We start from the raw sequence: 24987 nt of genomic DNA, 5'->3' as shown, positions 1-24987 counted from the left end.
TGGAGGACGGCGGCGGAGTGGGAGTGCGCTCGTTTTCCAACTTGGGTGGAGTGGACGAGGAGGAGAATGACTGGCTGGCCGACCGCGACCGAGTCCATGTCCATCCCGTCCGTCTCTCTCCCGGTGCCGACCAGCTGCCTCTGTGGGCTCTCACATGGGCCTGCGTCGACCGTGCGGTGCGTGTCAGCCCGGGCCGCGTCCAGCCTGAAAAAAAAAAAAAACTGCGGTTGCCGAGCTCGCTCCCACGCCCACCGTCTAGTCGAGTTTTTTCGAAGGGAACTCGTCATAGGAAGGCCAACCGTCTATAATCGTTGGCATGTCTCTCGTGGGACCGCCTATTAGATATTTGCCGAGTTTTTTTCACGGGAGATCGACATCAATATGACCCCTGAATTCTGTAATAAAAAAATAAAAAAGGCATAAGGATTGCCAAGTCTTCGTTTGTGGAAACCCGGCAAACACAGGCCGTCATCACATCTCCGTCGCCTAGTCATTGGTGGGACCACTTGCCAGGACTGTACCAAGTTTCTGACCGGTGGAAATCGACGAATTTGTGGCATTTCCGAGTTTCTTCTAGCCACCAAATCCCTTTTAACGGGCACTGGGCAGTGTTTGACGGTTCCGTGCCCTACCGAGTTCAATTACCTGGATACTAGGGAGCTTACACTCTCGAGTTCCCGATAAAATGCACTCATCAAACACTTAGAAAAGATCTCATAGTATAACAATCAGCTTGGTTCAATTCAACACAAGTATTTTCCTAACATTGTGTCCTCAAAGTTGTCGGCATCATCGTTACACTTAAATATGTCCATGATCAGAAAATAACCATAATGCAACACTTGAGCTAGTCCTAGAGGAAAGACTAGGAATCTATTTTACCGTTTATAATTATACACTTGCACATGAGTTTTCCTATGAGCCTCTTGGTTTTCACAGCCTTAAGAATCATAACAGTTATAGCATAGCTATAGTTTTTTTTTGTTTGAAATTTTATGTGTACACAGTTCATTCTATTTTATATTTCAATTTTCATACAAAGCATGGCATTGTTAATTAAATCATCACGCAAAATATTACTTTTGTACCATGGCAAATTTTATTTTTTGATCATGGCAAATTTTGTTCCTCTTAAACAATGCCACATTAATTATTTGGACTATGGCATATTTATTGTTTCAACCATGGTAAATTGGTTGTTTTGGAACATGCTAATTGTTTTCTAAACACCAAAGCATTATTATTTTTACAAAAGGACGTCAATTTTGTTTGTGTTCAGTTTTTTTTAGCAATTTGTTTTTTGTTAATTAGATGTCAAATGCAAATTTGTTTTAGATTTTTTTTCTGAGTTGAAATGCGCTCTTTATTTTCATGTAAAAATGTTCATAGGGATACAAAGATGATCAGGAGGTGAGGACAGCCACAAGTGACGCCCCCCTCGTTGACATGAGAACATTTCAAGGCCTGTTTTATTTTGTTGTTTGAGATGGGCTCAAACCAAACACCCCGGCCCGTTCGCTTAGAAAAGGAAATAAACTAGCCTACAAAACTCTTCACAACCCCTAAAAAAACTCTTCACACAAAAAAAGCAGCCTTTTCAAAACCTAGCGATCAAGAGAATCGAGCGCACCGAACCCATCGTGCGTCATCTCCAAGCCTCCAACCATATCATCGATCGTTGTCGACAAATGGTCCATCCGATGCGTATGCCGCCGCCGCCCGTTCAGCCCTACGAGTAGGGCCCCACGAGGGGCACCATCTCCTGCTTCACGGACGACGGCCTCGCCTCGGCCGCCACGCTCGAGGCCCTCCGCGTCATCCTCGTCGGAGGCGTTCCGGCGGCTGCCCGTCGAGGACATGCCGGACGGTGTCGCCTGGCCCAGCTCGCCGACCGCGGCGGCTTCTGCCTCGGCCTCCTCGACCCTGTTACCAACATCGTCCTCAACATCCTCTCCCTCCTCCCACACGGCTTCGAGTTCAACGCAAACCCTAGCCCGGCGGCGTCATCCGGTCCGGGACTCAGGATGCGGTCGGGCCGCCGAAACGCGAGCAAGCATGCATGGCACGGCGTTGCGTGCAGGTCCAGCGGGTGCCTCCTCGAGTTCATGCGGGCCTACTTCGGGCTGCTCAGCGAGGAGCAAGCCGGGCGGTACCTTCTCTGGGCGCGTGCCGACCTCGCCATGGCGGTCCAGCTCGTCGAGCACGAGCTCTACGTTGCCCGTCCTGCGCCGCCGGATCCTCGCTCCGGAAGGACGCGGCAGTCTCTCAGGCTCGCGGCGATGCGCATGTAGCACCCTTCGCCGGACAGCCTCGTGTCGCTCGCTACGGCGTGGCTTTCACGGTTTCACCGCAGAAGCTCGAGATACTTGCCCCCATCCTACGACACGGCGGCGGTCGAAATAGGCTGTCTGTCCAAGACGTAAAGACCATATTCCACGTGCTGCGCCACCAAGACGACATCTCCGCCATGGCGACATTGCGGTCACTGCCGCCGCTTGAAGAAGGCACTACGAGCTGCATCTACCTTGGAGATGGCCGGATCGCGTACACCACCATTGTCCAGCGAGCCGGCGACCACATCGCATCTCTACGGTGTCCTCAAGACACGCAGTCCACGTTAATCTCTTACTCGACAGCACCACCGTCAGCGACAGACACGACGGCGGGGCCGCACCACTCCCCTTGCGTGTACGTGGGGTCTCTTGACGTGGACGACGCCCGACAATGCCCGTACGTACTGTCTCTGGAGATGTCCCTCCTGGGCACCATCCATGGCTTCTACCTCAGGGCGCTCGCCATGCTGCCAAGCTACGCCGCGCGCTACCACGTCCGCGGCGTCCTCCTCTCCGGCCACTGCTACGGCCCCATGGACCCTGTCTCCAACATCATCCTCAGCGCCGTCTGGTATGACGCCAACTTCCCGCTCCCCATGGCCGACCGCGGGACGCAGGCGCATGACATCCTCGACACCCTCACCATGCTCCGGGTGGTCACTTGCTCCCTGCACGGCCTCATAGCTCTACTCCACGCCACCTCCGGACAGCAGCTGCCGTTGCATGAGATCCTGAAGTACCTCTGCTACAGACAGTGCGACTTGGCCACCATGGTACAGCCACATCTACACTGGAGCTCTCCAAACCCTTTTGCCAGCGCCGCCGCTGCCGCCCGCCACCCGCCACCCGCAAGCGTCCGCTTGGGCAACATTTCTTGCATCCTTGGCGCCGACAAAGCTAGACCAGATCCGGTCCTTGATGATGAGTGCCACTGCCAACAACATCCTCAAAGAGGAAACCCAGACAGCGATGATCCTGCCGGCTCCCAGACTCTGCCAGACGGCAGTGAGCATTCTCACGAGGAAAAGGGAGACCTATGCTCACCAGCAGAGCTTCATTCGCGGCAGGATTGAACAGCTACTGCTGGAATACGCGCATCGCTGTCCTTCAGAACCAAAATATGATCTGGATTTTATATGCGGTGTAGCCATAACATTAACCGGTCACCAGGATCAATGCTACCACGTCAATTTCATGGCGGCTACCAAATCGATGTCCAAGAACACGCTTTTCTTTGCCGAGTTTTGGTGGGCATAACAAGATCAGTCAAAGCACTCCGTATGCTACCCTCTGCCCCAACCGTATCACATGGGTAAGTCCTAAACTCCTAATTAAGTAGACTTTTAACCTTATTATGCTGAGTTCTCCAGTATTTTATAAGAGTGTTATTGTATCTTCAAATTTTGGGTGCAAACTTCTCTAAATAAATGTGCATTCATTTGATGCTAATTCAGTTCTGCCAACAGGTCGTTGCTACTACGGCCAGGAGTCCGCACGTAAGCTGGCATATCCGGATGATTCCTTCGACTATTTCTCGCGCGACATTACTCATGGTGGACTCAATGACACGGAAGGCATACTAGACACTGACTTCGTGTACTTCGACTCTGAGAGGGACGTGGAGCTTGCCAAGGTCTTGGAGAGGATGGGAAAGAAAGAAGAGGTCATGCAAAGGTCCTCTACTGGAAGGCGTGCTCAATGGACTACTGGTTTTTGCTAATTACAATCATTCGAGTGAGTACTTTTCAACCAGCTTTATTTAGTTGGTTGGTCTGCCTGTGTTAGGTTTATTCATGCTTTGAAATAATGTAGAAATGTTTGGAGAAAGCAGGATACAGTTGTGAACGAGAATAGTTGGGTGTGGATTAGTGTATGGATCCTTCACAATTGACGAGTCTAGAAACTCAAACCATTTTCCCTCCTTCCAAGAGCTTTCTTTTTGCTACTTGCAGCTATTTATCCCCTCCATTCATCGATCCTAAGCCGTGAAGATCGGGCTCCCCCTCGCACATCTCTTCCCCGGAGACCGTGTTGCATCACATCGCCTATTCATGCTGACTCCTTAAGTCTCTTGAACTGCGTTTATATAATTCTCTCGACTGATAGTACCCATCTCGCCTCTTCATAGCACCTCTCCCTCAGTGGCGGAGAGACAGGGGGGAGGGGGGGGGGGGGGGGGGCAAGTAGGGGACTAGCCCCCCTATCGATCGAGTTTTTGCACCACGTGTAGCAGTAATTAGCGAGAACTATAGGCCATTAGACGTACTATGCCCCCCAGATTCAAACGTAGAACCTGAAACAGAGAAGGTCCATACTAAAGCCCACATGTTGCCCTCATTTGCCATTAGTCCTGGCGTTAAACAAACTTTTAACTCCCATGATTAATGTGCGATTGATTAGGCGATTAGCTCTTCCCTACAAAGAACTAGGCGATTAGGGCTGCCGTCCTGCCCTGCTGCTGCCTCCTGCCAATTTCTCTCTCAAAGTGAGATTAGATCATGCGAAAATGCTAAACTCACGGACATTTTACTTGCGTTTACGGAGCCTTTCCTTAATTCTCTACCGCCCTCCCTGAGTTTCAGGTGGGTGGGACCCGTTCCTCTCCCTTTTAATCCAATGACAACTTGCCACGTAATAATCACCCCGTAACACCCCCGTAAAAGCCCGTTGATGTAGCATTACTGTTAGATCATGGGGCGACGCCAGCACCGCAACCTACGGTCGTGCACTTATCAATTTTCTGGCCAACTATGCGAGGTTAGCACTAAACTATCTACTAATTAATCTCTTTTAACTCCTATCTTATGCCTGTCAAAAATATACAATTTATGTAACTATTTTAATTGTGTGACATCTGATGTTAATTCCAAGACATGAAGTTATGAACAGAAAGGTGCCACTAGTATTAAGATCAATTCGAATTTTAAGCTATGTATGAAAATTTGAAGAGACATTTTGTAGTTAGAAGATACTCGATTTGCTTGGGCATTGCAGGATCTATATTGAAAGGGCATTAGCAGAAAAATTTTCTTCCGATAAATTATTAATATTTTGGATCTTTCAGCAATTGTAGACAAATCTAGGCTAATACCAATGTAACTATGTTGTTATAGCCTCGAAGCACAGAATTACTCTAACATTACGATAGTTATCACATTGGATTATTTTTCATCGACTTAGCCCCCCCCCCCCCCCCCCCCCCCCCCATACCTAAATCTTGGCTCTGCCATTGCACTATGCTCACCATCTGCACATTATATCATGTACATGATGGAGGAGCTATGTTGTGCACTCAAAAATGTCGAATCCCGATCCTTGCTTCTCTTTTTCTTGTGAGTAGGAAGGTTTGCCAGCTCCATCATCAGACTCGGAACATCTAACCCTTGAATCTGCGACATTTTCCGTACAGTGTGCCAAAAAAAATTGTACAGTATGCCAAAATTTAATTTTAAAACCAACATAACATTTTGGTGACACCTTGCAAAACACTCTCTCGAGAAAAAAAAACTCATGTGCAGTGTACCAAAGCATTGCATAGCAATGAAATGATGTAGATATGTCTCTTTGATATGCCATGTGCATTGTTGGGTTTTGCCCGTGTATGATGTAATGCTTTCTAGTAGTGTAGCTTTATTCACTTGTTACGTATGCCTATGTTGGGCTTATTTAAGCTTGAATTACTTTTGGATAACAATAGGTACAATAGTTAACATCTAGAGTATCTGCTATCTACCATATACTGCAGAATATTTGAATTACTCCAGAATATTTGTACAACTCAGACACCACTATGATTGCTTGTTTTCATTAACAACTGAAATAAAGTGATCAACTATCTACCATCTGGCTCCTCAGTGATGGTTACATCATTATTACTACATGGGACAAAAAATTCATGTGTCTTAGATACCCTTAGGTTGAAGTATCCTGGATGATTTGGTTCGGGGAGAATAACACTCTCGCTGTTTAACATTGCAACGACATCTGACATGGTGGGTCGATCATCTGCACTTTCTTGTACACACAACAGTGCAATGTTAATGTACTTCCTAGCATCTGATGTATGGATCTCCTTTACAATTGATGCATCTAGAAGCTCAACCCACGTTCGTCCTTCCCAGAGTTGCCATGACTGCAGAAAGCGAGAAAGTATCTTCATAATATGCATATACATGGTAAAAGTTATAAGTCCACTACGAAAATAACACGCCCGTATATGTGAGGGTTTAGAAAAACTCTCACATATCCAAGAAGGTTAAGAAAGTCTCCGTACTGGTAGAAACCAGAATTCCTTTTTCCACTAAGGATCTCAAGAAGTAACACGCCAAAGCTGAACACATCTGATTTGATTGAGTAAATGCCTTCAGATGCATACTCCGGAGACATGTAACCACTGAAATGAGTTAGAAGAACAAGAAAATATTATATCAAAATATATGACTCGTTTCGTCAACTAATAAATGGTATAGTAGGCACTACTTATGCTGTAGATTGTAAGGAAGAAATATGCTTACTATGTTCCTACTACCCTCTTTGTGCTTCCCTGACTATCATTGGAGCTGAATATTTTTGCTAGGCCAAAATCAGAAATTTTAGGATTCATGTCCTGGTCCAAGAGAATGTTGCTGGCCTTAAGGTCTCTGTGTATGATGCGTAGCCGAGAGTGCTTGTGGAGATAGAGAAGACCTTGGGCTATCCCTTCGATTATCACACGTCTTTTGTTCCAATCAATAAAAGTTGTCCTGTTTCTTTCTGCACATTAGAGAGTGCATTTTATAACATGGATTGATCACAATCCAAAATATGGTTAAAAACTACACTGTGCATACCAAATATAAAGAAGTCCAAGCTCTTATTTGGCAAATATTCATACACCAATAGTTTTTCCTCTCCCTTAATGCAGCATCCCAAGAGCCTGACAAGATTATTATGTTGTAATTTTGCAATAAGTTCAACTTCATTTTTGAATTCTGTAAAACCCTGTCCTGAATGTGAGGCAAGCCTTTTGACTGCGATTTGCATTCCATCTGGTAATTGGCCCTGTAAATATGTACAAACCAAAATTGGAGGCATAATTTTTTTATTGAAATGATAAAATAAGGATTACAGGTCATCCATTGCAAAATAAGACAAAATAAACAAGTTATCAAGATTTTCCTAATTTTTATTTCTGCAAAGTGTTATGTATTTGCAGGGTACGCGCAAGAATGTGTATTGATTAATGGCCAGCCAATCTTAGATTTATTTAAGAGAATTATTATAGAATGATCTTAGTATTGAATCTTTTCAAGACAGTGCATTTACCTTGTAGACAGGGCCAAAACCACCTTGTCCAAGTAGGTTTTCTTTGGAGAAGTTATGTGTGGCATGCAATATCTCAGAGAAGTCAAAGAGAGTGAACTCTGAACTCTTCTCCTCCAATCTCCAGACAAGTTCGTCTTCTTCTGGTCTATTGGTGGCAACCTGATCGTTTAAGTTTTCCTTTCCTAAATTGAGAGAATACATAAATATACATCTTAATCTGGGACTGAAACTTAACCTGGCTGGCTACATCAATAATTGCTAGTTTTTCTTTAGAGGAACATTGTTGTGAATGAACCATAATTAGAACAAACCTTTTCTTCGTCTTCTCATCCATATAACCGAACAGATGAAGCATAGGAGTATTGACAGGAGTGGAGCCACCACAGCAATAATCCACACCACCCTCTTGCGTGAGTTGCGTCCTAAGAAAAAAAAGGCTAGTTCATGTATAGTTCTCATATAAATGAAAACAGAATCATTTAGTGATAGACACAATATATTTTTCTTTCTGCCAAGTGATAGACAATATATGAGAAATCAGCTTGACAAATTAAACATATGCCAGCCATATTTGACAGGAATTTTCACCTATGTCAGTGACCTTTGAACCGTTCCGATTCTAACGGTTTACCCCCTTGTCAAGGAACCTCCTTTTCTTTTTGATTCACTTAGCTTAGTTTCTTAAAACTTAGTTCTTCTACTTATTTATTTTTATTCATCTATTCTAAGCTCAGGTCTACTAATACCAGTGTAATAGTGCTACGTACCACGTATTTAACATGCTACTTATCATAGAGATCAAAGAAGCAATTTTTGTAAGTGGAGATTACCATCATGTGCTAGAGTAAATCAGCTGCTATGAAACAAAATTTCGTGTGGATAATGTATATCAGTACGTACGATAAGTTATTTTTAGCTGTATGCATCTCGACGCGAAGACCGAGGGAATTCCCTCCTTTAAAAAAGCTTTTCTCCACGATTTTTCTGAATCAACTAATCAAATCCAATTAAGGATGTCCTGGACAGGGTGAGAAGTTTACATACCCTGCTGTTCTTGGATGGTCGTCTGCGCCAGCCGGGGAGGCGCCGCAGCTGGTGGGTGTGACTGGGAATATGGGTACCTGGTAGCGGGCGTGGGCGCTGGCCTAGTGCCGTTGACGGCCGGAATTGCAAGCATGGGGACCCCTTCGTAGAAGTGGTATAGCTCGTACCTCATGCTACACCGTGTCCCGAGAATTCGACCACCTTGCACTCCATCTAGGGACTTGATCGTATGCTTCAAAACAAGCTGTAAACAAGCCGCGCAGTCGTCGGGCGTGAGGTCGGGCGTGCACTGCATAAGGCAGTACACGGTCGTCGGGACGAGGTCGACGCCTAAGCGCGAGGTGATGAACCTCCTCGAGCTGTTTGCAGCCGCTTGGGCCGTGCTGTTGAGACGCATCAACAGCAAGTGCTTGGCGGAGTCGCCACCTATGGTGAAGTTGAGGTTGTTCCGGAGGGTGATCCAGCTCTTCTGATCTTCGGTGCTGTTGGCAAGAAGAAAATTATGGTTGGAGAACCTGAGCATGCAGGCATCGTAGTACAAGGTGGCGTCCTTATTGTAGGGGCAGATCTGCTGGGCATCAGGGAAGGCGGCAGCCACGCAGCTCTCGCAGTCGGAGGCGTCGGTGGTGTCCCCACGGCAGAGCGCGAGGGCGTAGACGATGTCCAGAGCATCGCCGGTGGTGGCGGTGGCGAAGAGGCTGGTGGTGTTGGACACGGCCTTGTTGGGAAGGGTGGAGGAGAGGAGCAGGAGGTTGGCTTGGTAGGTGCTGTTTGATGTGTAGTTGCCGCTGCCGCCGCACACTTGCCATTCGGCACCAACGAAAGGCAGGAGAAGGAAGAGGACGATAACCATGTCCATCGACTAGTTTACACCGGGCAGTGGCAGAAGATCGTTGATGGTTTTCTATTTATTTGGCGAAATAATGCAAGAGCGAGTTGCTCCTATATCAGCATCACATTCATGATGATATGCTGGGATGTACTATGTATTTAGTTACCGGCGAGAGAGACCGAACATTTAATGTTTGACTGGCCCGCGTTTGAGTGGGGTGAGCATGATTCTTGCAAAGACCCAGGACCCAAGACCGAACACAAAAGACCGAACCTAACCGAAAGCTGCCCATCTTCTACCCCGTCGGCGACTTTGGTTGCGTCGCCGTCCTGGTCTTGCTGTCGCCGTCGTGGGCTCACCGTCCTCTATTCATCTTCGTACGTAGCCAGCGGAGTCGGAGTCACCGGGTCGTGGACGTGATGGGTGACCACGATAACACCAACGCCCGTTTGGGAGCCTGCATTAGTCTCAGCCAGACCGGACAGAATGTTTTTAGTTTGTTTGGTTGCTTGGATCGCATCAAAAAGTTGGCCTATATGAAACTTAAAAAGGGTTTGTTGGTTCCTTGCTACCCCACCTCTATCTCGTATATCATCATTCCGGACTCTCTCCTTTCTCATATGGCTACACATCCATCTCATCAAAAATAGAAAAAGGAGGTTGTTGCCTCCCGAGCTCCTGGGCTGGCCCATCACGGTCGCCCCTTCAGCGAGAGGGTTCGCGGCTGCTCGATGAACGCGAGGAAAGGTCCTATTGAATGCTCGCGAGCGGCAAACAGAAAAGCCTTCGCTGAAGAGCGCGCAAAACGGGCCGGCCCATTTGCAGACGTTGAATGTAAAAACTCACTAGAATTAAGCTGGGGCCTCGACTCGAACTCATGCCCGCACGTCACAAACTACAGTTGGTAACCAGTCGAACTAGCCACTCCTAATTACTGACACAATTGTAATTTTAACCGAACAATATAACATCCATAATAATATATCATCACAAATATAATCATGAAATAACCCTAAAGTATTGGATTAAAACCATCATGCACAAGAACAAACACAATGAGCATGACTATATTCATCGGCACAAAGGCTGGTACCAAGCGATAGCTCACCGTGTGTGGCGACGAGATCGGCGGTGGCCATCATCTCTGATTGTGCTTTAACCATTGGCCACCCAGGCATGCGGAGGTCATGGTGAATCCCGCCGCTGGAGGCCTGTAAGGTGGCAGTGGTGACGTTGTTGAGTTTGGTTCCTCCCAATGCCTTGCTCGTTCGTGCCTCTCGCTAGTGCCGCCACAGGTCTGCCTCGCCTCTGATGGCCCTAGGGCCATGGGGGCGTGGTGGATCTTGGCAAGGGCCGGCGGAGGGCTTCGTTATTAGTCGTTCTTTTGATTTTTGTTAGGTTTTGTGTTTTACTCAGGAAGGTGAGACGGCGGCGGCTCCCTAAAGTTGAAATAAAGGTCTCCCCGCTAGCCCCCGTTTCGATGGTGCGTCTAGCATAATTGATGAGCGTGTGACGGTGTGTCTTCGGTGAATCTATCCTCGGTGGATTTGCTCGGATCCGCTTATTGTTCTTCTATGTTCGTGTGTCTTTGGGGTGGATCCTTTCGAGCTACGTTATTCTTCATCGGCGGCGGTTGCTGTTTTGGTGCGCTGGCCTTAGCACGGCGACTTTTCAACTGTCTACTACAACAATTTGTGCCGGACTCCGACAAGGGAGGAGCGATGACGGTGGTGCGCCTTCGGCTCGCTTCAGTGCTTGTAATCGTCGCTAGGTGGTTTGCGGATCAAGATGTAATTTTCATTATTTCTGATATTTATTGTACTGCCATGATTAAAGATAAATAGATTGGAAGTTTTCTCGCAAGAAAGACATCAAATATCACATAATTACATCAATTGTATACTTTTTAGGGGCATAATGTAAAAGTTGAAAGAGATTAGTAGATTATTTAATGCTAACCGTGTAAGCATTAATCTTGATCACGGCCGGTTGGTCTTGGCCGAGCCGTCCACCGGAGCTGGCAACAAACAGCTAGCTGGTTAGTGGCTGGAGTTAGTCTCCAGGGCGTCTATAGTCTTGCATGTAAGAGCCGGTGTGTTGCCGAGCCGGGTATTCACCTTCACCTGAGAGAGTGAGAGAGAGAGAGAGATGGTCCGGAGTTTGTCCCAACAAACCGCCCCTAGTTGGCTGGAAATTTGGAGATTTGATAAGTGTAGGATCGTGGGGTTGCGGCGCCTGCGTTGTCCCTAATCTATTTGGGCCTTCCTTGTTTTCAAGGTTTTACGTATGGTGCTGGTCTACCATTTACCATCACCACGGAGGAGGCAGATGTCAAATGGTTGATCACATTGAGCTAGCAATTAACAAGTTTAAGGTTTACACTAATTCACACCAATGTTTTAAATAGCGGGCTATGATATTTAGCGGCGACCCTTAAAAACAGTTATAACTGGGCTATAGCGGCAAATTGTACATGAAATCATTTAGCGGCAACACCCTCAAACAGCTATAGCGGAGCTATAGCCGGCTATTTAAAACTATGATCCACACCCAACTATTCTCGTTAACTAGTGTATCCAGCTTTCTCCAAACATTTCTACATTATAATTCAAAGCATGAATAAACCTAACACAGAGGAACACCGGCGGTCCATTCAGCACGCCTTCCAGTAGAGGACCTTTGCATGACCTCTTCTTTCTTGCCCATCCTCTGCAAGACCTTGGCAAGTTCGGCGTCCCTCTCGGAGTCGAAGTACAAAAAGTCCGTGTCTAGTATGCCTTCCGTGTCATCTAGTCCGCCATGAGTGATGTCGTGTGAGAAATAGTCGATGGAGTCATCCGGATAGGCGAGCTTACGAGCAGACTCCTGGCCGTAGTAGCAACGACCTGTTGGCAGAACCAAATTTGCACCAAACGAATGCACATTTATTTTGAGAAGTTTGCACTCCTTAAATATACTTGAGAACTCAACATATTAAGGATGAAAAGTCTACTTATTTAGTACTTACCCATGGTATACGGTTGGGGCAGAGGGCAGCATACGGAAGGCTTTGACTGATCTTGATATGCCCACCAAAACTCGGCAAAGAAAAGTGTGTTCTTGGATGTCGATTTGGTAGCTGCCATGAAATTGACATGGTAGCATTGATCCTGGTGACCGGTTACTGTTACGGCTACACCGCATATAAAATCCAGATCATATTTTGTTTCTGAAGGATGGCGACGCGCGTATTCCAGCAGTAACTGTTCAATCCTACCGCGAATGAAGCTCTGCTGGTGAGCATAGGCCTCCCTCTTTCTTGTGAGAATGCTCACCGCCGTCCGACAGAGTCTGGGAGCCGGCAGAATCATCGCCGTCCGGGTTTCCTCTCTGAGGATGTTGTATATCTGGGTCAAAGACTCGTAAGAAAGCGCAGTGTTGTTGGCAGTGGCACTAATCATCGAGGATCGTATCTGGTCTAGCTTCGTCGGTGCCAATGATGAAAGAAATGTTGCCCAAGCGGACGCTTGCGGGTGACGAGCAGCAGCGGCGGCGCTGGCAAAAGGGTTGGGAGAGCTCCGGTGTAGATGTGGCTGTAACATGGTGGCCAAGTCGCACTTCCTGTAGCAGAGGTACTTCAAGATCTCGTGCAACGGCAGATGCTTGCCGGAGTTGGCGTGCAGGAGAGCTATGAGGCCGTGCAGGGAGCTAGTGACCACCCTGAGCATGGTGAGGGTGTCAAGGATGTCGTGCGCCTGCATCCCACGATCAGCCACGGGGAGCGGGAAGTTCGCGTCATACCAGACGGTGCTCAGGATGATGTTGGAGACAGGGTCCATAGGGCCGTAGCAGTGGCCGGCGAGGAGGATGCCGCGTACATGGTGGCGCGCGGCATAGCTTGGCAGCATGGCGAGCGCCCTGAGGTAGAATCCATGGATGGTGCCCAGGAGGGACATCTCCAGAGACCTTACGTACGGGCATTTTCGGGCGTTGTCCACGTCGAGACACCCCATGTACGCGCAAGGGGAGTCGCGCGGACCCGCCGTCGTGCGTGTCGCCCACGATGGTGCCATGGAGTAAGAGATTAGCGTGGACTGCGTGTCTTGAAGACGCCGTAGAGATGCGATGTGGTCGCCGGCTCGCTGGACAATGGTGGTGTACGCGATCCGGCCATCTCCAAGGTAGATGCAGCTCGTAGTGCCTTCTTCAAGCGGCGGCGGTGACTGCAATGTAGCCATGGCGGAGATGTCGTCTTGGTGGCGCAGCACGTGGAGGATGTTCTTTACGTCTTGGACAGCCAGCCTATTCCGACCGCCGTCGTGTCGTAGGATGGGGGCAAGTATCTCGAGCTTCTGCGGTGGAAGCCACGCCGTCGCGAGCGACACGAGGCTGTCCGGCGAAGGGTGTTGCATGTGCATAGCCGCGAGCCTGAGAGACTGCCGCGTCCTCCCAGAGCCAGGGTCCGGCGGCGCAGGCCGGGCGACGTAGAGCTCGTGCTCGACGAGCAGAACCGCCATGGCGATGTCGGCACGCGCCCAGACGAGGTACCGCCCGGCTTGCTCCTCGCTGAGCAGTCCGAAGTAGGCCCTCATGAACTCGAGGAGGCACCCGCTGGACCTGCACGCGACGCCGTGCCATGCATCTCTGCTCTCGTTTCGGCGGCCCGACGGCATCCTGCGTCCTGGACCGGACGGCGCCGGGCTAGGGTTTGCCTCGAACTCGAATCCGTGTGGGAGGAGGGAGATGGTGTTGAGGACGATGTTGGTAACGGGATCGAGGAGGCCGAGGCAGAAGCCGCCGCGGTCGGCGAGCTGGGTCAGGTCGAGACCGTCCGGCATGTCCTCGACGGGCAGCCGCCGGAACGCTTCGTCGTAGTGGCCGACGAGGATGACGCGGAGGGCCTCGAGCGTGGCGGCCGAGATGGGGTCATCGGCGAGGCCGTGGTCCGTGAAGCAGGAGATCGTGCCCCTCGTGGGGTCGTAGTCGTCGTACTCGTAGGGCTGCGGCGGCGGCATACGCATCGGCTGGACCATGTGTCGAGAACGATCGATGATCAGGTGCATGGGTTGGAGACGACGTGCGATACTTTCGTTGCGCTCGATTCTCTCGATCGCTAGGTTTTGTATAGGCTATAGGCTAGTTTATTTCCTTTTCTAAGCGAACAGGCCAAAAATATGAAAAAGAATTCTATGCGACTGGTCTCACGCGAGACCCATTCTGATGGATGACACGTGATTTGTGAATGCTTTACGATTTGTGAATGTCATGTGTTATCCATCAGGACGGATCTCACCTGCTAACAGTAAGAGCTGGTCTCATATAATTTTTTTCCCAAAAATATATGGACGCCACGGACACAATGGATTTGCAATTTGATCTAGAACGCGACCGTCTCTGATTATTTTTTGTAACGGAGCTGTTCATGCGAGAGCTGTAAACGGCCCACTTTGATGATCTGTTCGGGTCCACGGACCTACGTGTGTCGGGTCCACGGACCGACGGAAATTATTAGGGTCCGGGAGAATCGGATCTAAACAAATTTCGGCGTCAAGAAAGCGGACGGGCCCTGCAACGTGAGATCAGATCGGATTCCCCAGCATCTGCTTCCATGGCCAAGCGACGGCGTTCCGACGATGTGGACCGGCTGAGCGAGCTGCCGGAGTGCCTCCTCCAGGGCATCATGTCGTGCCTCAAGGCCCGCCAGCTCGTGCAGACCTGCGCGCTGTCGTCGACATGGCGCCGCCTCTGGCTCACGGCGCCGTGTCTCGACATCGACGCAGGTGAGTGGGCATCCGTGGCCCGCCGTCAGCACAAGGTGAGCTTCAAACCCCGGTTCAGCGAGGACGACGATGAGGAGGAGGACGAGGGAGGCGGAGCTCGACAAATTCGACGATTTCGTCGACAGTCTCTTGCTCCGTCGCGGCGCGTGTGCCTGGCCGCTGGGCACCCTGCGGTTGAGCGTGCCCTCATCCTGGCCCATATGGATGCGCCTCCTCCACGACCGTTCCTACTGCAGGTCGCACAGCAGGTGGATTCGACGTGGCCTCCGGTGCTCCCCGGCGACCCTCGACGTCTCCGGCATCAAGCTGCCTCCTCTGGCGTCTGGTCCTGGCACCCACCGCCTCACCAAGCTGCGCCTCCATAACGTATGTCTCCACAAGGATTTTGAGAAGCACCTCAGCGCCGGGCTCCCCGTCCTACAAGACCTCGAGATCAGAGGCACGGAGATGTCCAAAATCTCAAGAATCGCGTCCGACACGCTCAAGAACCTCATTATTGATAACTCGCCCACATCCAACGCAGGAACAAGGTTAAGCTTCCTCGTCGACGCCCCTCATCTCGCCTCACTCCACCTCGTCGTTCAGTTTCGTCGCCTTGGCGTTTTCGCTGTCACCGTGTGTGAGGCGGCTTCTCCTGTCGAAGCATCCATCCACTTCCTGGACAAGCCTAAAGTTCGGCAGGTACATGGAAGTTGCTACTATCATCAAGATGACAAAGATTTGCTAATAGCTTTATGCAAACTTCTCCGATCTCTATCCAACGTCAGTCACTTGGAGCTGTCAGGCTTTGGAGATATGGTGCGCACTTCGTTTCAATTAGCGAACACACATTTATTCTCTCAATTAGATTATAAATTAACCATCTTCTTGTCACTTACAATATATATAGGCAGTAGCAGAGCAACATATTCCAGATCTTCCATCACCGGGTACTTGATTTCCAGCGGGGTTTTATCGAACTACGGCGCGGACAAGTGATGATGATTTGCTCCCCCGTCCTATGTTGCAGGCAATACTTGATGAGAAGCAAAACAAATTACCACAACTCGCCAATCTAAAAAACTTGGTCCTTGACAAGTGTGAGATAGGTGACAACATTCAGACGTTGTGGTCCTTCTTGCATAATGCGCCTGCCCTTGAGAAGCTTACTATCAACAATTGTGGGGTACGTACATACTTTTAATTTCAATTGGTAAAATTTTCTACCTCAATATATACTGTATGTCTTAGGTCCTAAACTATTTGCTTTGCTCATTTGTGCAGTGCCAAGAGTTTCAATATGGTGCTGCTGCTTCGAACATTTTTAAGATGGGTTGCACAATCTCCAGCCTTAAGTTGGTAGAAATCAAGCACAACCCAAGAGATGACCATGAAGTCCAATATACTGCACAAATGGAGAAGATCCTGTCCATGGTACAAAGGGACTTACCGGTGGCTACCAAGATCCATGTTACCAAAGTCAAAAATTAATATAACCCCCCTTCAGTTGCTTTTGACTTTAGTTTGTTATAAGTTTATTCCCTTTCTGTATATTATTTTACATGATGACCTTTCCATGCAACAATGGACTGCTGAGTTATATGCAGATGTTTAATAGAGGACAAGCATTGCATGGACTGCTGAGTTATATGCAGATGTTTCCTATATGGGTTTGTGTTGGGTGGTCTCTTTTTTCATAGGGTGTGTCTAGGGCACATCTAGATGTGCTCTAGTTATTGCACATCTAAGTGAGTGAATTAAGCATAGAGAGAAAGAGAAAAAAGAAAAAGAAAATATCTACACAAATCTCAACATAAGACCAATGACATAAAACTTAGATGTGCAATACTTATAGCACATCTAGATGTGTTTTAGCAAAACTGTTTTTTCATAAGCATGTGGTTGGACAGGCTGATTGCTAGCTCTATGATACCTTTCTTGGTTTGCTATTATTCAAATGATGTGGAACAGTTTCATAATACTGCCCTTGTTTCTTTGTTCCTCGTTTTCTTTCTTTCGCATGCAACAATGGAGTATATAAATGTTTTTTGTGTAAGCTATCACTACCTGTACTCCAAGATATGTTCACAATATATTAGGAAAATTAATTGATAAAAGGACATATTATGTCTTTGTGTTTGTTCCCTTGGAGTTTTCTTGTGTGATCCACTGGTTCCTACGAACACATGATCATTAATCTTTTCTTGGTGAGAAATCGCTTACAGCCACAAAAATGGAAACAAAGTGACCAATTATCTTCCATCTGGCTGCTCAGTAATGTTTACATCATTATTACTACATGGCACAACAGCAGTGGCCGATTCATGTATATTAGGTACTCTTAGACTGAAGTATGCTGGATGATTAGGATCTGGAAGAATAACATTCTCGTTGTTTAACATTGCAACGACATTTGACGTGGTTAGTCGATCATCTGCATTCTCTTGTACGCACATCAGTACAATGTGAATGAACCTTCTCGCCTCTGCTGGATGAATTTCCATTACAATTGATGCTTCTAGAAGCTCAAGATATCTTCCACATTCCCAGAGCTGCCACGACTGCAGAATCATTTTTCATCACATGCATGCCAAATTAAGTCTCCAAAATTATATAAGTTTTGTCCAAGAGTTCAGAAGCGCTCACATATCCAAGGAGGTTGATAAAATCTTCAGACTTGTGGAAACCAGAATTCCTTTTTCCACTAAGGATCTCGAGAAGTAACACACCAAAGCTGAACACGTCTGATTTGATTGAGTAAATCTCTTTATAGGCATACTCAGGAGACATATAACCACTGAAAGAGATATAGAAGCACAAGGAAAATATTATATCAAAACACACAATCATGATGTAGGAACTAACTATGTTTTAATTATGACATATATGCTTACTATGTTCCCACCACCCTATTTGTGTTTCCTTGAGTATCATTGGAGCTGAAATTTTTTGCTAGTCCAAAATCAGAGATTTTAGGATTCATATCCTGGTCCAAGAGAATGTTGCTTGCCTTAATAAGGTCTCTATGTCTGATGCGTAGCCGAGAGTGCTTGTGGAGATACAAAAGACCTTGGGCTATGCCTTTCACGTCGTTTATTCCAATCAACCAAAGTTGTTCTATTCTGATCTGCACATTAGAGAACATGGTTTGAAGTATGGACGAGCAACAATCTAAAATATGGTTTAACTTTTCTGCATACCAAAGATAAAAAAGTCCAAGCTCTTATTTGGCAAATATTCATACACCAAAAGTCTTTTCTCTCCCTGAATGCAGCATCCCAAGAGCTTGACCAGATTATTGTGTTGTAATTTCGCAATAAGTTCGACTTCATTTTTGAATTCTGTGAAACCCTGTCCTGAATATCTGGCGAGTCTTTTAGCTGCAATTTCCTCTCCATCTTGTAACTGGCCCTGGGAGTATGGAAACAAAATTAGTGGCACTATCTTTTTTTTACTGATATTATAGAACAAGGATTACATGTCATCCATGGGAAAGGGACTTTTGGGACCTTCATATTACATTTCACTTCCATAGTTCTATTCCTTACAACTTTTAGTCCGTTGTCGAATAGGTAAAAATAAACAAGTTTCAGATAATTTTCTTAAATTTGTACTTATAGTTTAAGGCTACATATGCGGTTAGTATGCTAACACATTTGGTTGAGGTACATTTATAAATATTGGGTTTAGGCTACACATATATTTATCAAGCAACCATATGCATTTTTTCAATTTGGAGCACCAATAATACAATAGAAGCATGCTTTGCCCTTTCTCCCTAGATTGCTAGCACAAGAGGAAATGATGAATGATGTGATATCTGCCATTGTAGTGTAGTGGAACTTACATAAATTATTTTCCAAGGTAACTTAAGAACAAACTGTAGGATATCCTCCTTCAATGCATGGGATGTGAGGAGGTAACACTTGGTGCCCTTTATTGTTGAGCAAACATGTAAGAGCTCACCACCCATTACGATTATGACATATGAGTGTTTTTGACTACACATGAGGTGAGGGGGGTGTTTTAGATTCCCATCTAGCAACCGCCAAGATAAGTGATGAAAATTCCAGGTTAGACTCCACTATTCCATTGTGAAAGTTCCTTGCGTCTTCTCCTTAGGAAAAGTTGGCTAGGGTTTCTGCCTCCCGTCAGCGGCGCCGCTGATCTATCTAGTCTTCTTTTGCCTTAGGGCCATGGGGCGCAGTGGATCCCGGCCTTTACCGGCGGGAGGGCTCCATTTTTAGATGTCTATGTGAGTTTTCTTAGGGTTTGTGTCCTGCTCAAGGCGAGACAGTGGCGGCTCCCTGAATATTGAATAAGGTTCTCCTCGCCAAGCCCCCGTCCTGGTTGTGTATCTAGCATTGTCAAAGGGTGTGTAGGGGTATGTCTCCGGCAAATCTCGCAAGATTCGGTTGGTGGTTTTCTTTGGTGGATCTGGTCTTTGTTTGTCTATATTCGTGTGTCTTCGGGTAGGATCCTCCCGATCTGCGCTTCTCATCATCGGCGGCGGTTGCTTGTTCTAGTGTGCTTGTCCTATGGGGCCTTAGAACAACGACTTTTTGACTGTCTATTACAGCAAGTTTTGCCCGGCTCCAGCGAGGGAGGGGTGATGACGGCGGCACGCCTTTGGCTCGCTTTAGTGCTTGTAACCATCTCTATGTGGTCTATGGATCTGGATGTAGTTTTTATTATTTCTGGTGTTCGTTGTACTGCCATGATTAAAGATGAATAGATTGAAAATTTCTCGCAACAAAAAAAAAACTCCACTGTTCCATTGGATAAGAAGATAAAACCAAGAGAGAAAGTGAAGGAGAGGAAAATTGGGGGAACAAGTTTGCCATGAAGCAAAGGGATTTCTTGCCCAAGGTTGTGAAGTTTAGATCCACCACAGTGTGTCCTTCAAGGCGTGGTTCCATCATTTTTGATGAGGTTGTTCCAATCCCTAACTTTGGCAACCCTAAATTTTGTTGTTGGTATCAAGGAAAAAAAATAGCACACTATACAAAATAGCATCGCTTTTAAATTATGCTACTAGCATGGTATTAGCGAGACATTGTATACTAATTTATTTAGTGAGACAATTTTCTATAAGCTATAGTGTGCTATTAGCGGAGTTGTTTCGGTGCCCCCGCCTCATGGTTTTCCCTGATTTAGGCGCGTATGGGGCTGAGAGTGTGGGGTGAGGTGGGGTTAGGATTCAAAATTAAAGTCTGGGTGTGTTGATGTTGCTGCTGCATTTTCTAGGAAAGGGGTTGAAAGCACCTAGTACTTGTATTAGTTGTGTGCGGAAGACACCTAGCATTTGTACTAATCTTAGGTTCAGGCTGTACCAACTTATCATTCATATATTTTGATGCATATGTTCCATTCGTGCTGGGAATGATACTTGAACTACTACATGAAGTGGTATGAAAATGTACTTTGCTTCTGCTCCAGTATTAAAATTACCATAATGTATGCTAATTCCAAACATTAGGCATATCATACTATAATTCATTGCGTATTTTTTTAACACAGTACAGACGGAAGCCCTCATATACACGCGCATACACTCACCATATGAACGCACACACGCACACCTTACCCCTATGAGCACCTTTGAAAGACTGAGCGGGCATATCATCTTGAAATTTATGAAGTCATCATAGGCACCTCGTCGTCGAGGGGGACGTCTCCTCCCACTGAATGCACATCGCCGGAAATCGTGAAATAAATCCAGGAATAAATGCGAGCACCAGGATTTGAACCCTGGTGGGCTGGGGATCTACAGTCCCTTTAACCATCCAAGTAGTATTAGGAGTCCTACACGGGTAGGTTTAGGTTAGCAGCCGGTCTGGCTGTGCATATATATAAGCAGCCCTGGCTGCGTGAGCCGATTGTACCGTGGAGAAAAGGAGAAAAGAAATAAAGAAGAAATAAGGGCAGACCAAGGCCCTTGGCTATCAGTTTTTGTGCGCGTATGTTCATCGTATTTGATGTGGTGATCGATCCTGAGGTCGAATTTTCAACAATTGGTATCAGAGCAAGGTCGAGGTGAAGCTGCGCTTGCCCCCAGGTGGCGACCTCTACTAGTGCATCGGGGCGGACGATATAGTTGCTAGGTAGTACAACGACGAGGAGCTTAGGGGATACAGTCGTTTGAGTGGCAACGCGGAGGATCAGGCGATATTCGTTCGATGGAGCGAGACGAGAAGGCGATGAGGTTCTGTCGCTAGTGAGGCGATGGATGATTGTCGTTCGGCGGAACCACATGGAGGAGGAGGGCGACAAGTAGTCGTCGTCAAGGTTTGCACCTGAGTTCTTGCAATATGTGTCCAAGAGCTCAGATGTGTGATTTTTCTACTGCAGTTGAGATGCGTTGCTTGCAGAGGAAAATTGAGAGCGAGAGCGGACGGAGAAAAAGAAAATTGCCCCTTGTGTTTGGGTTTATGATCAAGGAGTTCCGGTTAGTTCATATACGATGAAGTTGACTTGTGCGTATATGGCAAGGTGTGATGCCATCGGATGGGAAGCGTCAAAATTTGATGAACTTTTTTCGAATTTTTTAACTTTTTTTATTAGATCGATGAACTGTTTTCAAATATGTGAACTTTTTTTCAAAATCCAGTAAACTTTTTTCAAATTCTTGATCATTGTCAAAAATTTATAATTTTTGCAAATTTGGAAACATATTTTATTAGATCCGTGATTATCTATTTCAAAATCGATGAACTTTTTTAAAATTTGCGAATTATTTTTCAGTTTTTTCAAATAATTTATAATTGGACTGACAACAAGTGTCAAATATCGCTCCTTTTCAGAAATACATATTGGAAGTCTTCGTGGTGCGTTGGTATTGCGCTAATTCAGTTGACGATGGCTTGTGAGATCGATCCCAACATCTTGCAAAATAAAAAAAATTTAGGGGTCGTTGATTTTTTTTCTCCATTGGACAGTAGTGATGCTGGGCCGGCCCAGTAGTGATCGCCTTCGAGCACCAACTTACCTAAGCGGTGCTGCAGTTCTCAAAAAAAAAAAAACCTAAGCGGCGCTGAGGGCGCCGACCATGAGGGGACCTCCTATGTGTCGCGTTCTGCAACATACTGTGAAACGCACAGGGGTAGTCTGACCTGGGCCGGCCCAGTACTGCACCGTATCGCGGAATCAAAAATACAAAAAGCAAAATGGCCGCTTTGCACAATCGAACCCCGGACCTAAAGTTCAAGTGTGCGCGCCGATGGCAAACATACCACATCATACTTTGTTGACAAACAGGCAGCGCACAGTTAGGCCACCTTTGGTTAGGCCATCTCCATGATCCGAATTGTATCCCAACTTTTTGTGGTTTTTGATGAATAAAATTGAGGTTACCCCTAAAAAAAAGGCAACGCGCAGTTTTTTGAACTATCTACTCGTATGGACATACTGTAGGCAACTAAAACGACTCTGTAGGAGTACTATAGCTAATGTATTCTTTTCAAAAACGAATATATTTAAAATTTCGAATTGTTTTTTGAAAGCATGAACACTTTGAAAAATAATATATGAAACATTTCAAAAACTGATTGTTTTTCTGAAGACAGGAACATTTTTTATTTGTATGAACATGTTTTTTCTTTAAATTGAACTTTTTGAAAATTGCAAACATTGTTTTGATCGTGGTTTTCGTCGGAACATTTTTCAGAAATGTTTTGACGGAACAATTTTTGAAAGCGCGGACATTTTTCAAAAGACGAACATTTTTTGCAAATTGGGAATATTGTCTTGAAAAACGCGTATTGATTTTGAAATTTACAAACATTTTTTGAAAACATGAACATTTCCCAAACTGTCACTTTTTTTAACTTTATGAACATTTTAAAAACGCAAATATTTTTTAAAAATTTGATAACATTTATGAAAACATGAAATTCTTTCAAACTTATGAACATTGTTTTGAACACACGAACATTTTTAGTAAACCAGAACTTATTTTTAACTTTGAGAAACAATTTTGAATTCTGAACATTTTTAAATTTGCGATTTTTTTGGAAAAGAAACAGAAAAAAGGAATGAAAAGAAGAAACACCTGGGACTCGTTGCACCGCACGCTGTTACCGCACGAACCGCAGTGCTTCGCTACGCCTACGCGTTGGCTGCCACCTGCACTCGCCCGATCCTGCCGCCGCCGGACTTCCTGCTCTTCGTCCCTGTGGTCATGATGCTCATGCTGCTCTTCTCGCTCGTTCTCTTCCCCTCCACAAACTGGGAGTTCCCGTACCGGACCCTTCCCTCAGTAAAATCAGACAAAGAGATGTTTCCTGCTCGATCTTCTATATATGGTATACCATACAACATGCGTGAAGTATCCTAGGAGAACTTTCTGCTCTGCCTTTCAAGCCCCAGATGACGAGCTAGCCATGTTTAGTGTGCTAGTGAGAAGACGTAAGAAATGATTGTTTGCTACTCGTTCCTGGTTTCTCTGTAAAACTATTGATGGAAGCGTATCTCCACCCGTAGGTGGCCGCGTTGTATATATTGAACGAGGCAACAGCCAGCCGTGGCGTAGAAGTTAGGGACGATCGCAAGGATTCGTTCCAGGAGAGTTACAGGAGATTGAGATGGAGAAGTTACAGAAGAAAGGATAGAAGTTTGAACATGACTCTATCTCTATCAATCTATCTAACACTCCCCCTCAATCTAAATCCTATGAAACTTTACCTAGGTTAAGATTGTACTTGAAGTCATCTAACCTTCGCATGGTGAGAGGTTTTGTAAATGCATCAGCTAGCTGATCCCCTGTTGGAATGAACTTGATATCAAGCAATTTGCGAGCTACTCTTTCTTTGACAAAATGAAAGTCCACTTCAATGTGCTTGGTACGTGCATGAAACACATGATTAGCTGAGAGGTAAGTAGCACCAATATTATCACACCACAACCTTGCAGCTTGTGGAGCTTTAATTCCAAGTTCATAGAGCAATATTTGTATCCACATTATTTCAGCAGTAGCATTTGCCATAGCATTATACCCAGCATCAGTACTTGACCTAGAGACCGTGTAGCCTTGTTTCCTTGCACTCGCATGACACAAGATTTGTTCCAGGAACACAGCAAAGCCACCTTGTAGATCTCCTATAATGATGCGAGACAGACACCGCTTTGTGCGAGTGGGCCGCATGTCTGCATCAGAAATAATAAAGCACTGACAAGCATAGATGGAGACTTGAGCAATCTGAAGTCGCAAGGCCGTCGTTCTGGTGAGAAGCTTTGAGATACCTCAAAATTCTGTGGTTAACTACGTGCCTGTCAGTTGTGGGGTGGGTGGGGGCTTGAATACTATGTGGGCATGTTTAGAGTATTGACATGAGCCTGATTGCGAGGCAGTATAAGGAAATGGAGATACGGAGGACTGAGTTATAGTTAAGTAGTAAGATTATGTGCATGGGTTGTTTGCACCTTACAACAACTTCTTAAACATTTATGTGCATTCTCTATGGGTTTGCGTCCGAGTACTTTTGCTGGCGCCTGCGTCTGTCCGCCTCTTAGCGCAGGGCTCTCGATTAATTGTATGTTTCTTATCTGAAGTGTGGTAGATTGATGTGTGTGTTTCTGGTGGGTGTATTTTTCTGAAGTTGAGATTGTGTACTTACTGGTTTGCAATGTTCCATGGCCCTACTCTCCTGAGTATATTCAGTGGTATATTTTTCCTGTGTAAGAAGTATACCACCATTTACCTGTTTGACCTCTATGCCAAGGAAGTAATGCAAATCTC

The 24987-nt window shown here is 46.2% G+C and overlaps 1 protein-coding gene and 1 pseudogene across 1 annotated transcript; both read right to left on the bottom strand.

Annotated features, from left to right (window-relative positions):
• Window positions 1–6165: 6165 nt before the first annotated feature.
• On the bottom strand, window positions 6166–9544 carry LOC125546127 (cysteine-rich receptor-like protein kinase 10). Its single transcript, XM_048710285.1, has 6 exons — window positions 8682–9544; window positions 7638–7819; window positions 7154–7373; window positions 6848–7085; window positions 6576–6726; window positions 6166–6465 (listed from the first exon to the last, which is right to left on the bottom strand). The coding sequence occupies exons 1-6, from the start codon at window positions 9538–9540 to the stop codon at window positions 6166–6168; spliced, it is 1950 nt and encodes a 649-aa protein (XP_048566242.1). The 5' UTR covers window positions 9541–9544.
• Window positions 9545–17503: 7959 nt separating this feature from the next.
• LOC125547264 lies at window positions 17504–24393 on the bottom strand (annotated as a pseudogene).
• Window positions 24394–24987: the final 594 nt, after the last annotated feature.

Source organism: Triticum urartu, chromosome 3 (genome assembly GCF_003073215.2).
Source record: "Triticum urartu cultivar G1812 chromosome 3, Tu2.1, whole genome shotgun sequence".
NCBI lineage: Eukaryota > Viridiplantae > Streptophyta > Magnoliopsida > Poales > Poaceae > Triticum > Triticum urartu.
The sequence above is the reverse complement of the archived record's forward strand: the minus strand, read 5'-3'. Positions and strand labels throughout refer to the sequence as shown.